Raw genomic sequence first — 11,920 nt, 5'->3', positions numbered from 1 at the left:
CACCGAACGGGCCACTTCTCCCACCCCTGAATCTTCCAACGACTGAATCAATTTTTCCATCCAACATGGCATCAAAACAAGAAGAATCAGAACTCGTACTAGAAGATAGAATCAGTCTTGCAGTCAAAGCATATAAAAATGGCCAGTTTAAAAGCATACGAGCTGCAGCAGCAGCATACGACATACCAAGGTCTACCCTTACCTATCGAATCAGCGGTCGAAAAGCACGGGTTGATATACAAGCAAACTGCCAGAAGCTTACCAATCTAGAAGAAGCATCTCTAAAGAAGTGGATTCTAGATATGGATGAGCGAGGTCTCCCACCTACTCATGCTATGGTACGCAAGATGTCGGATATACTACTACATGAGAGAAATGGGGAATCTGTCAGTGAAAGATGGATCACTAGATTCATTAAACGACATGACGAGCTCACATCCAAGTATACTCGCAAGTATGATTATCAACGCGCAAAATGTCAAGATCCTGAGATCATCAACCAGTGGTTTGATCTTGTTCAGAATACCATAGTAAAATATGGTATTCTCGAACAGGATATCTACAACTTCGATGAGACTGGCTTTCAAATGGGTGTTGCCCATACAGCAAAGGTCATTACTGCATCCCGCCATCGAACAAGCCGTGTACGAGCTGTACAGCCGGGGAATCGTGAATGGGTTACTGTTGTTGAATGCATCAATGCTTCTGGGTGGTCTCTGCCCCCCTTGATCATCTTCTCTGGCAAGGTCCATCAATCTCAATGGTATCAAGACATAGACCCTGACTGGCTGATTGGTCTGAGCGATAATGGATGGACCAATAATCAGCTTGGTTTATTATGGTTGGAAAAAGTCTTTGAGAAGCATACTATGACGCGTGCACAAGGAAAATATCGGCTTCTGATACTTGATGGTCATACTAGCCATGAATCTGCAGAGTTTGACCTATTCTGCAAGGATCATCAAATCGTCCCTTTATATATGCCTTCCCATTCGTCTGATAAACTGCAGCCACTTGATGTTGGCTGCTTTGCACCCCTAAAGGAGGCATATGGTGCAGAGGTGATGCGCAGTATTCAAAATAGCATTCATCATATCAACAAAGAGAACTTTCTGGATCTCTACAAGGGAGCACGAAAAGCATTATCACCTTCCAATATCAGAAGTGGATTTAGGGCTTCTGGACTAGTTCCATTGAATCGTCAATAGGTGTTGGATAGGCTTACCATTAAGCATATCACACCACCCTCTACTGCTCATGGGCCTTTAGACAGAGATGGGGAATGGACAGCAAAGACTCCTTATACTACTGCTGAGGTACAAAAGCAGATGTAGCTTATCAAACAACTTATCAGTCACAACTCTGAAAGCCCGCTGAACGAAGCAGTTCGTCAGCTGGCAAAAGCAGCCGAATCCACCATGCATGAAGTCATTCTATTACGACACCAGATGACTGAGCTTCGCGCAGCGAATGAAAAGCAAAAAGGGAAGCGTACAGCCCCAAGATCTTTTATTGCTACTGGGGGTATTCTGACAGGATCCGAAGGTCAGCAACTTGCTCAAGAAGCCATGCAGGCAATGGACTTGGTGGAATCAGTTCCCAGAAAGCGTGCGCCACCATGATGCAGTAACTGCCATCAAATTGGTCATATTAGAACCAGCTGCCCTAGTAGATCCAGATAATTCGAAAATTTCTGTTAAATTGACTGTGTGGTAGTAAGATATCTTATGGTTTTTTGGCGTCGGCCAAAATCAAAATCGTGGTTTCCGATGGCCCGTTCGGTGTCCGATTACGTTAACGATGTTAATTACATAAGGGCAAGCAGTCAATTTTGAGATAAAACCGCGTGTACGCAGCCCACGCGAGCTCCATAAAGAGCTCACATGAGACACACCCTCTACACGTGACTGCCAAGATCATTAATAAGCCGCAACAACTCGCATGACCATTTAAATATGATACACGCGCACATGGAAATTCAATTTCCTTCTCCTCCCTTTACTTTTATCCAATGCTGTGAAAAAAATCGAGAAATCACAACTTAGTTCTAGAGCAGTTGCCAAGTACTTTACTCTTGTTTTACTCTTTTACAACAATGGATTCCAATCATTTAATTGATGTGGATGGATTTTTCGAGTCGGAGCTTGATTACGAGGTTCAAACTGCTTACAAAACGGTTTGTAATTGATTACTAAGTATTTAAAACAGGAACCCGCTATTCCCATTCCACTTACTAGCGCTAAAAGCTCTTCCCTAACAACACTAAAAATTGAATATATTGATGACCTACCAGAGTATCCCACAAGTCATATTCACGGGTACACATATGTTGTTGCTTCGAGAGGACGGTCACAGCTTGAAATGGAGCAGGTTGCCCATGACGTAAGTATTTCCTAAGCGCTTCACAACTGGTTACTAACTGCTTCCAGATTCAATATGCGAGAAGACAGCTTTACGGACAAAAACGACCAGTCAACTGTCCATTTTTGAAATGCCATGTCAAGAAATGGACCTGGAAATGCTCTGGAATCTATGCTTGTGAATTTTTGAGTCCAGTTCTCCAATCTTATCACCACACCTGTGTGGATGAGACTATTTGGCAGGAAATTCAGAAGTCTCAGAAAGACATTAGGATCTTAGAGACAGATCTTAGCAAGCGGAATGCATACAGGTATGAGTTGAGGAATTCCTAACTATTTCATAACTCATTACTAACTGCTTATAGCTACTATCGATCAAAAGTTGGTTTCTTTCAGAGAGGCCTTGCATGCATTGACCAACTTCCTACATGCAAACCAGTTTTCAAGAGATACAGCCAGATGGTTTGTCTAAGCACTTAATAAATGGTTTCTCAATGGTTACTAACCAGTTTAGAATGTCCACGGAGAATATGCTCCCTATATTGGCTGTATACATGAATCATCTGATGTTTTAACAAAACATCATAGAGGGGCAATTCAAGGTCACACAGTTATTGATTTGCAGTTTCTTGAAGATCTCTTTAATAAAGAGATTATGCCAGCAACCGAAGAATGTAGTGTTTTTGAACCTTTATCATCCCGACGAAAATATTGTGGTAAGTATTTATTAACTGCTTATTAGCTGTTTATTAACTGATTGAAAGGTCGAGATCATCCTCAAGGATCAGGACGATTGAAGCATACACCTTGTGATGTTACTTTTAATGCTTTGGTACCTGTGGATATTAATCAATGTTCATATATATTATTCACATCACATGGTGTGCATAAGCATCCACCACCACCACCAAGCAAGGCACCGGAGAGAATCTTACAAGGGGTAAAAAGTATTATTCAACAAATTCGAGACCCAAGTTTGACAACAGGTATGTATCTGGTAAGTGATTTAGAAATGATTTCTAACCAGTTGTTCTTAGCACAGTTTCTTCGCAATCCACAGCTTGAGGCATTTTGTCGGCAGTATAATGCTTCTACATTAGCAGAGATTCACTCTGCCTTTTGCAATAAAGACCGGATTGCCGCAATCATCCAAAAACAACGTCTACTTTCCTATCCTGACGGACAAGATGTTAATGGTCTTCTCTTTCTTCAAAACATCGACCAACACGTCAACGTAAGTACAAATACTTATAAGGTGATTCATTAACACTTACTCGGTACTTAGGATTACATCCAAGAGCAATATCATGATTCGCAGGGTACCATGGTTCTGTGTGGCTTTAGAGAACAGATTCAGCTTCTATCTCATCTTCCCTCTTTTGAAGTGGACATGTCTTACAAGCGGATTCGATCCAAAAAAATGAATGAGGTGCTTTTCGCAACATTCTTATCAGATCAGTGCAAAAGTGAGTGTTACATATGTAATTAGAAACTAGTTACTAATCAGTTGTTAACTAGTTATCACCTTACTACGAGTCTTTACCAGTGAAGATTCTACTGAGGGATATTATCTACTCTTCAAACGAGTTTTTAATCTGATCCAAAAAGTTTCTCAGCAGCCAGTGCTTTTTGATCCAATTCATGGGTCTGGAATACATGGTATTATTGTTGATATGGACTCGAAACAATATACAGGTAAGCGCTTATCAACCAGTTAACAAGTAACAAGTATATACTTGAGTACTTAGGACTTTGGCCAATATCTTTCTGAAATCGACCCTCAGCATCGAGATGTGACATGGCATTTGCAACACATAATTATATTTTGCCGAGTCCATTTTCAACGGTCAATTCTGAAGACTATTGGAACTACAAATCAAGGTTCCTCTCTTTGGAGCCGTATGATGAGTCTATTAGACTGCAAATCTGAGGCTGATTATGATACCTTGCTTGACCTACTAATAAGTATCCAACCACTTATTAAGTGATTGTCAGGTAGTTGCTAACTACTTATAGAATATGAGGATGTCAATGTTCAGAACTGGGCAAAACAAAAGAAGAGTACAATTATCAAAGCAGGGTTGAATAAAGCATGCTCCAAAATTCAACCTTATTACTTTGATATTTTACGCAATCACTCAAATGCTGTTGAACAGTCCCATCAAAAATCATATGCATCTGGCAAGTATTTGACTTTGGTTGAAGCGGTTAAAAAGTAAGTACAAGCACTTAACAACCACTTATAAAGTACTTTATTCTCCAACACTAATAATATCTAGTTCTGCGAAGTTGGACAAAGATGACATTCTTCAATATAACAACTTCAGACAGTTTAATGTGCATCATTCATATCGAACATCAAATATGGAAGCCAACTATCTTCGCCATATGAGTCGGGAAAGTAAGTGCTTAAAATCAACCACTTTCAGCTATTCAAAACCAGTTATTAACCACTTAATAATCACTCACCATATAGATAGCCGCAAACGCCAACGGTCGACCTCATCTCATAGTACTGAGACTACTCAATCAGCTTCACAGCGATGTCAATCGCCTCAAAGAACCAGGAGATCATGCTCCCAATCTTCTTCACAGAATGGCGATAATGAGTAAGTTTATAAGTACTTGATAAATGGTTGTCAATTACTTAATAACTCGTTAGATCAACAAGATCTTCACATGACCTTCGCCGTGTTGCATCGGCGAATGCCATGAGTTTAGAACAGAGGCGCCAGGAGCTCGAGCTTCGAAAGCTTGAAGCAGAGATCAAACAAAAAGAAGCAGATATTAGAAAGCAAGAGGAGGAAATTCGTTTACAACAGCTTGAAAACGAGAGATTAGAGCTTGATCTCATGGAACGGCGGATTCGAATCCAGGAACTTCAGCAAAGTGATTAACAAGTGGTTTAAAAGTGGTAAGATGGCACAAGTATTCATTATATATAATTGACATCAATCTCTCCATCACAATGACTTTTATTATATACATGTGTATGTATTATTCCCTAGCAAGCGATTATTAAGTAGTCGGAAAGTATTTAGTTAAATTCATTACGTATGTATCTGAATTTTATAATATATATTTACAGTCCTTCTGAATTACTCTTCTTTTTAGAAAAAAAAAAAAAGACACAATCAGAACCCTTTGATATTAATTATTTACTAACTATTTATTAGTTCCATTCCAGTATGGGAACCTTCAAGTAAGGAAGCCATGTAAAACCGCCATGACATCGAAGTGCTCTTTAACTGCTTAACAATCAGTTTCCCACCCTAAGCTTCATCCACAGGAGACCACACAGGCGCCTAGTTTCCATTTGTCAGCTCCAGAGTGATATTACCACAATTAAAAAGAACAAAGTAGGCACATTTGTTAATATCCTTGCAGCAATCATTGCGATTTCCACAGGAACTGCAAGGAACCTTGCGCCCCATTTCAGCAACCTTCTTGCGCATGTTTGTGACATGGACCTAAGTATTCAGTAAGAGTTGATCAAGCAGTCAGAAAGCAGTCAGAAAGCACTCAAATATTACTTACAGTGCCATCTTTTTTCACCGGTAAAGAAGGGGTACCTGCATCAACAGACATAGCGCAAACGAAGTGAGTATCTGCAGAAGTACTTGCTCCGCCACCATCCTGCGGGTCCACCGCATAGAACAACCGCTTGTACCATTCTAAGCAGTTGCTAAGCGTTTAGTAATCGGCTTACAGCAACTTCATAACCACTTACTTGTAGCCTCATCGACTGTCTTCTGGGGCACCCGGCCACCACTATTTCCCTCCTGCAATTTAATATCGCCATGAGTTTCAAGGTGAGTGCGAAGGTTATTGGTTGCGGTGTATTTTTTCTAAATGATTAACAACTGATTAGCAAATACTTGAGTATTAGTTAAAGATCCATACTCGCGACTTCGAGCAGTCCGGCACCCGACAGAAGAGCTCCCCGTAGTAGATCTTGATCGAGCCATCCTCCCTCTGAGCAGTTTTTAAGCAGTCAGAAACCATTTAGGTGATATTTAAGCAAGGTAAAATTAAGGCTCACCTCTTCGTAGGGGGGCAGCTCGAGGCGACCGTCAGCCACCTCACTCAAATACCTGATATACCATTTCTGAAATAGAAAATTAGATGTCTGCAATGGAATCAGTTATTCATTAATTCTTAATAAAATCTTACATTCGTGGCAAGCGAGGCCATGAGGATTTTTGTGAGGGCGTTGTAAATGCTGCGAAAGTGGTTGTGCGTGATGAAATCTTTTTGGGGAAGGTAAAGTGTCATGCGAGTATCACATGATTGCTCAGGTAATTACATAAGCGGACTCCACTCACGTGACCCAAATAACGACCCCGACTCATCTGCAACCACTAAAAGCGCTACAGACTCCGCCGAATCATTCATGAGAGACCTCCCCAAGACTCAGTGATTGGCCATATCCAGAATGCCCTCTCCCATATCAAACAATTTTAAGAACTACACGTAGGCATTGTGCCATCAGAGCAGGGTACAAATCCAATTCAGGGTCAGCATTAAGTAGAAACGGGAAGGTCCAATACAAAAGGGCTGGATCAATTAAGAGCAACATGAGACTTGTTTGATTGTGATTTGGGATTGTGGTGCACAGACTTCAACCTAAAGCAGTCTTGGGAGGAATAAGACGCTACTATTCTGCTTCCAGGATAGCCCAGTACTGTGGTTAGACAGGGAGACACCAAGTGGCAAACACGTCGCTAGAGATCTGGTTTGGATCACACCAAACAGTAGAGTGGACATTAATAATTGAATTTCAGGTGGACAGCAATACATCGGCAAAGTGGTACTATACACTGTATCAGAGAAAGATAGGTTATACTACGCTGCTGTCAAGAGGCCAACATGGGAAAACAAGGAGAAAAAGGTCCAAATGCCTGATCGCGCCGGTGAGCCTCCTACCAACGCCATGGGGTGTTGTGTGCACGCAAAACTTCCATTTACACAAGGATGTCTTCAAATGCCGTATGATACCTCGAAGCATAATGAATCTTGGTCGGCCATGTAGGCCCTAATCAACCACCCCCAAACGCCAAGCCTGTATGTACTCCTCATCTATGGATCGGCATTCACAGGATACAGTACATATACGTTGACCATAGAACCTGGCGCTTCCACTAGTCAGTATAAGAGGAGAACAGCCGCAGAAGGCGAAGTTCGCTCTGTCTTAGGAACGAACTTCGGCAGCATCACACCGGCAGATCAAATGTAACAGCCCAATGTGGCAGTGATTAAGATTCAGTCAATGGGATGACTGATGCTTATATTCTTGATATACATCCGACACACAACCTTTAGCTAGACCGGCGACGAGACCTCCTCAATGCAGCCAGTCCTGAAAGACATCGATTCTTGCATTCAGCAAGAAGTCGAACCAGCCGATAAACCAGTGGCTGTTGATTCAACCGACATATAAAGTACACTCTCCTCGGTTTCACAGCGCCATGTATGTTTAACCTAGTGGAATGTCCATTGATTAGTTGATATTGCAATGCTAATCGCCAACCGCAAGGCCTGAAAGAGAGATATTACCTATTTTGCTAAATGTGTTATGTCTTTCTTAGCACCCACAGGTCTTTCTCCCACATTCTCGTGATCTTTAAGTCTAGACTTAAGAGACATCTGATAATTTGCATCACTCTCATAAAAGCGGCGTAGGTAAGTCCATGCAATGCAGTTGTACTGGTTGCATTGCTCTGCCATCTTGCAATTGCCACTGGACAAAAGTGTAGTGTTGCCGATTATATGCACAAAGAATAGAGGAGTATTTCCCAATATTCTTCCCGTTTTATAGAAAGATTCGGAGCCATCAATTTAGTAAGACCTTAGAATTATGACAAAGCAGGGTCATATGCTTGGCTGTCTTCTGACTGAATTATTAATCAGGACAAGCAGCAAAGACAAATATGATGAGAATACATCAGGCGTTCAATGATGAAAGTCTTCTCTCTAAGCTAATGAAGCGTCAAGCGCACCAGAGGCTCAATATTGCTTAAAGGGCTTGTTACATCGCACAGTCTCTAGTATGGATTCTGCATGGTCAATTGCTGCTGCTAATCATCTAATGCTCCGTTAAAATGACACAGAAGTAGTAAGATGCACTCCAGCATCGACTTTTCCGAGGATGTTGGTTGCTATGGCGCTTGCCAATGTCATTGACCCTAATTTCTTAATTCATAGTTAGTCTCTACGTGGGATATTCCGCAATCATTTACAAGCAAGGACTTGATTGTGTATCTGCTTTGTGGAAAATTTACTTTTCAGCTTGTTCGTTTCAACGGGAAAGTATAGTAATTAGAGATATAAAGAGAAAAGATAAATAGTCTAATTAAATAATTTCTCCGATCGAAAGATATTGATACTTTAGTTAAAAAGTTATTTTACCAAGCTTGGTGAGAAAATGATGTTACCCCCGCCCAGTAAACATATATGTCTTCATGATGATGACTTACGAAAATATACTTTTATTATTTCTATAATTTCTACTGGTCGCATCTCTCTAATATACCGAATATAGAGTAATTAACCCATTCTTTATAGTATTTACTTTTGAGGATATAATATTACCTTTAAATATAGTAGAATTACTATAGCTAAACAAATACAGGCGTAATTAATGCATAATTTATAAGCAGTATAATACACCTAATATAGTAAGATCGACAGAGTTATACAGGCTTGGCAGGTTGTGAGGTTCGTGGAGGGTCGGTTCACGGGTCATAGGTTAGGAACCACAGGCAGGTTGTGGGTCATGAGTAGGGACCCACGGTCCGGGTCATGGCGAGGTCTAGTACTGGGAGAGGAAGAAACAATTAATTCCTCATGAAAGGCATTCTCTGCCTGTGAGCATGTGAAAACGGTGGGCTCGCTGGGCCTAGTAGATGCTTAATAGTACTGGGCGTCAAGAAAGGATAAGAATTCTGTCTTTGCATCAAGACTAAGTTTACAATATCAGGGCAGTAAAATTATATGTTTTCCAACCTGGAAAATAGCTTCTTATCTCCTGCTAGGTCTTCAGCCAAGTATACATGTCACCAGGTCGCCAGGTCGCCAGGTGGCTTCTAATGGTAATTTATAGTATTTTACTAGTAAAAACTAGGAAAACTTCTCTTAAAAAGCTCACCAGGTCGTAATCTTGTCTCACCAGGTTGTAATTTTTGTATTTAAAATTAGGAATAGTTTATACTAGTAATATCTAGACCTTTTACTAGTAAAATCTAGGGCCAAACCCAGCCCATATCCCAGCAGGTTCTATTCTGCCTAAAAATTACCTCACCGCCTACCTAATCTAGTTAGTATGTATTTAATTTTTCATTACCATACTAGGCACCTAATATATATAATATATAAGGCATTTTATATAGAAATCTAGCCTAAGTCAGTGTAATCTAATTACTAGGTATTGTAATTAAAACCCATTTTTAGAACCCAAAACCCAATGGGTTCTAGGCCATAGGCCCGAACCCAGCCCATAGCGGGTTCGGGCCGGTTTGGGTTCGGGTTCTTGGGTTGGGTTTAACCAGTCTATCTATAGTAGTATATATATATATATATATATATATATATATGCCTTATTCTTAATATACTTTTAAATTTTAATACCTATACTTTAAGAAAATTTAAAATTTTTAATAATTAATAGTAATTTATAGTATTCTATAGTATACTAGTAACTAACTAGTATACTTTCATATAATAGTACTCCCTATATATATCTTAATATACTATAATACTTAAACTTGCTAATACTTATACTTTAACTTTTTAAATTTCTCATTTTATAATTAGTACTTAGTTTATGAATTTTAGAGTCTTAACTCTTAACTCTTAAATTCTTTATGTCACAGGGCTGCTGTGGATAGGAGTTGGAATTGCTAATAAGGAATCACATGACCTTGGGAATATCTTCACCGCACAATTCTGAAACCTGTTAAAAGCTCTTTGAGCTATGTCCTGTCTATAGAGCCCACCTGTACCAGCCTGCCCTGCAGCCTGAACAGATAGATAGAGATCACTGTAGCCAGCCTGAGTGTCAACTACCTCATTAACCTACTTCTGTTTACTTATGAGCCTGCACCTTGACACTTTAGAAATTATTAGTTTATTAGTTTAACTTATAAATATCTAGATATAATAAATCTATAATATTTTGATAGACTAAAATAGCTAAGTAAAATTAGTAATATTATTACTATTTAATTCCTAATAGTATTACTAAAAATTTATTAAATTCTTAAGTGTAATGGTAATACATTACAGTATTATTAGGTATGTAATTAATACAGGAGGTGGACAGGTGGTAAACTATTTTTAGGTCTTAGATAGTATTAGAAGATAATAGTAATACTAATCATTTTTTTTAATACTAGTAACTTAGATAGGAGCCACCTGGCCAGGTAGAAATTAGACCTGGCGACCTGGTGAGTGAAATTTTCATATTTTTTACCAGTAAAATACTATAAAATACCATAAAATACCATTAGCAGCCACCTGGGGACCTGGTGAACTGGCGACCTGGCGACATGCGTCCTCGCTTCAGCCTTAGTTATCTCATGTATGAGAGTAGTACCTACCCCCTGCTTATTGTTTCTCAGATTACCAAGCTGTCTTACAGCTTCAAAGACATCGTCAAGTGTTATTAGCTGTAGAACTTCGAGCTAGCTCTGGCCCATTCGACACACAGCAAGCCATGCCATTTTTGGGAAGATGACAAGTGCGAATGCGGGGCTGACAAAAAGGTGATATTATTATTTATTATTATTAATTTCATTCACGCGTCTGTCAGCCCTATCGGCCGAGTGGCGGCAGGTCCCTGCCGGCGGCTGGGTACGCCGCTACTACCTTACATACACTTGATCCACAGCGAGCATGAATTCGTCCCTAATACCCCTGTAGATGCGCCCAGTGTAATGCCCGTTGCTCCTATCTTCGCGTCTAGATGATCCAACCACCCCGAGAGGTGTCTAGCCTAGTGTTCTCCCTCGTCAAATAAGCCCTGCAAGCGAGCCGTGGCGGTACACAGGTTAGGGGTCGCCACCCGTATTGCTAACCCGGAATGTGTCTGGTAAGCCCTGGAACTGGCCTAGGAGCCTCGTAGCAATCATGAAGCGGGCGGCTCGCCGTACTGACTCAGGCTCGCGAAGCAGGCGAGCGTAGTCAGTCTCCCGTGAGTGCTGCCAGACCGTACGGAGCCGGAGCCCCGCGTAGGTCGGGCAGGTGATCAGTATATGCTGAACATCTTGACGGCCTAGGCCGCAGGTACAATCCACCGTGGGCATCGCCCCGAACAAGCCGAGATAGCTTGCCAGCGCGATCTTACCAGTCTGCATCTGTATCACCACTGAGCTGGCCGCGCGCTTCAAGCCCACATGGAGCTGGAGCACAGCGCGGCTTGGGGCTGTAAAGATTCTCCGTAGGGCTGCGCCATGAGCATGATTGGCCCAGAACCGGTGCCAGTGCTCCCTCATCGAGGCCTGGAGGCGGCGGCGTAGTGAGGCGTAGAGCACTGGCCCTGCCGGCTCGCCGTCACCCTCTGC

General features: G+C 41.1%; 1 protein-coding gene across 1 annotated transcript, besides 6 other annotated features; it reads right to left on the bottom strand.

Annotated features, from left to right (window-relative positions):
* Positions 1-101: 101 nt before the first annotated feature.
* Positions 102-1,598: a mobile genetic element.
* A 4,067-nt stretch (positions 1,599-5,665) lies between these two features.
* Positions 5,666-6,635, bottom strand: NFIA_024300 (uncharacterized protein; the record flags this gene model as incomplete). The annotated part of the gene is made up of 6 exons (XM_001263947.1): positions 5,666-5,830; positions 5,898-6,034; positions 6,091-6,208; positions 6,264-6,335; positions 6,403-6,489; positions 6,534-6,635. The coding sequence occupies 6 exons, from the start codon at positions 6,633-6,635 to the stop codon at positions 5,666-5,668; spliced, it is 681 nt and encodes a 226-aa protein (XP_001263948.1).
* Positions 5,856-5,881: a microsatellite.
* Positions 6,636-9,921: 3,286 nt separating the features above from the next.
* Positions 9,922-9,952: a microsatellite.
* Positions 9,923-9,952: a microsatellite.
* Positions 9,953-10,828: 876 nt separating this feature from the next.
* Positions 10,829-10,864: a microsatellite.
* A 687-nt stretch (positions 10,865-11,551) lies between these two features.
* Positions 11,552-11,905: a mobile genetic element.
* Positions 11,906-11,920: the final 15 nt, after the last annotated feature.

This window comes from Aspergillus fischeri, genomic scaffold (genome assembly GCF_000149645.3).
Source record: "Aspergillus fischeri NRRL 181 1099437636251 genomic scaffold, whole genome shotgun sequence".
In the NCBI taxonomy this organism is placed as follows: Eukaryota; Fungi; Ascomycota; class Eurotiomycetes; order Eurotiales; family Aspergillaceae; genus Aspergillus; species Aspergillus fischeri.
The sequence above is the reverse complement of the archived record's forward strand: the minus strand, read 5'-3'. Positions and strand labels throughout refer to the sequence as shown.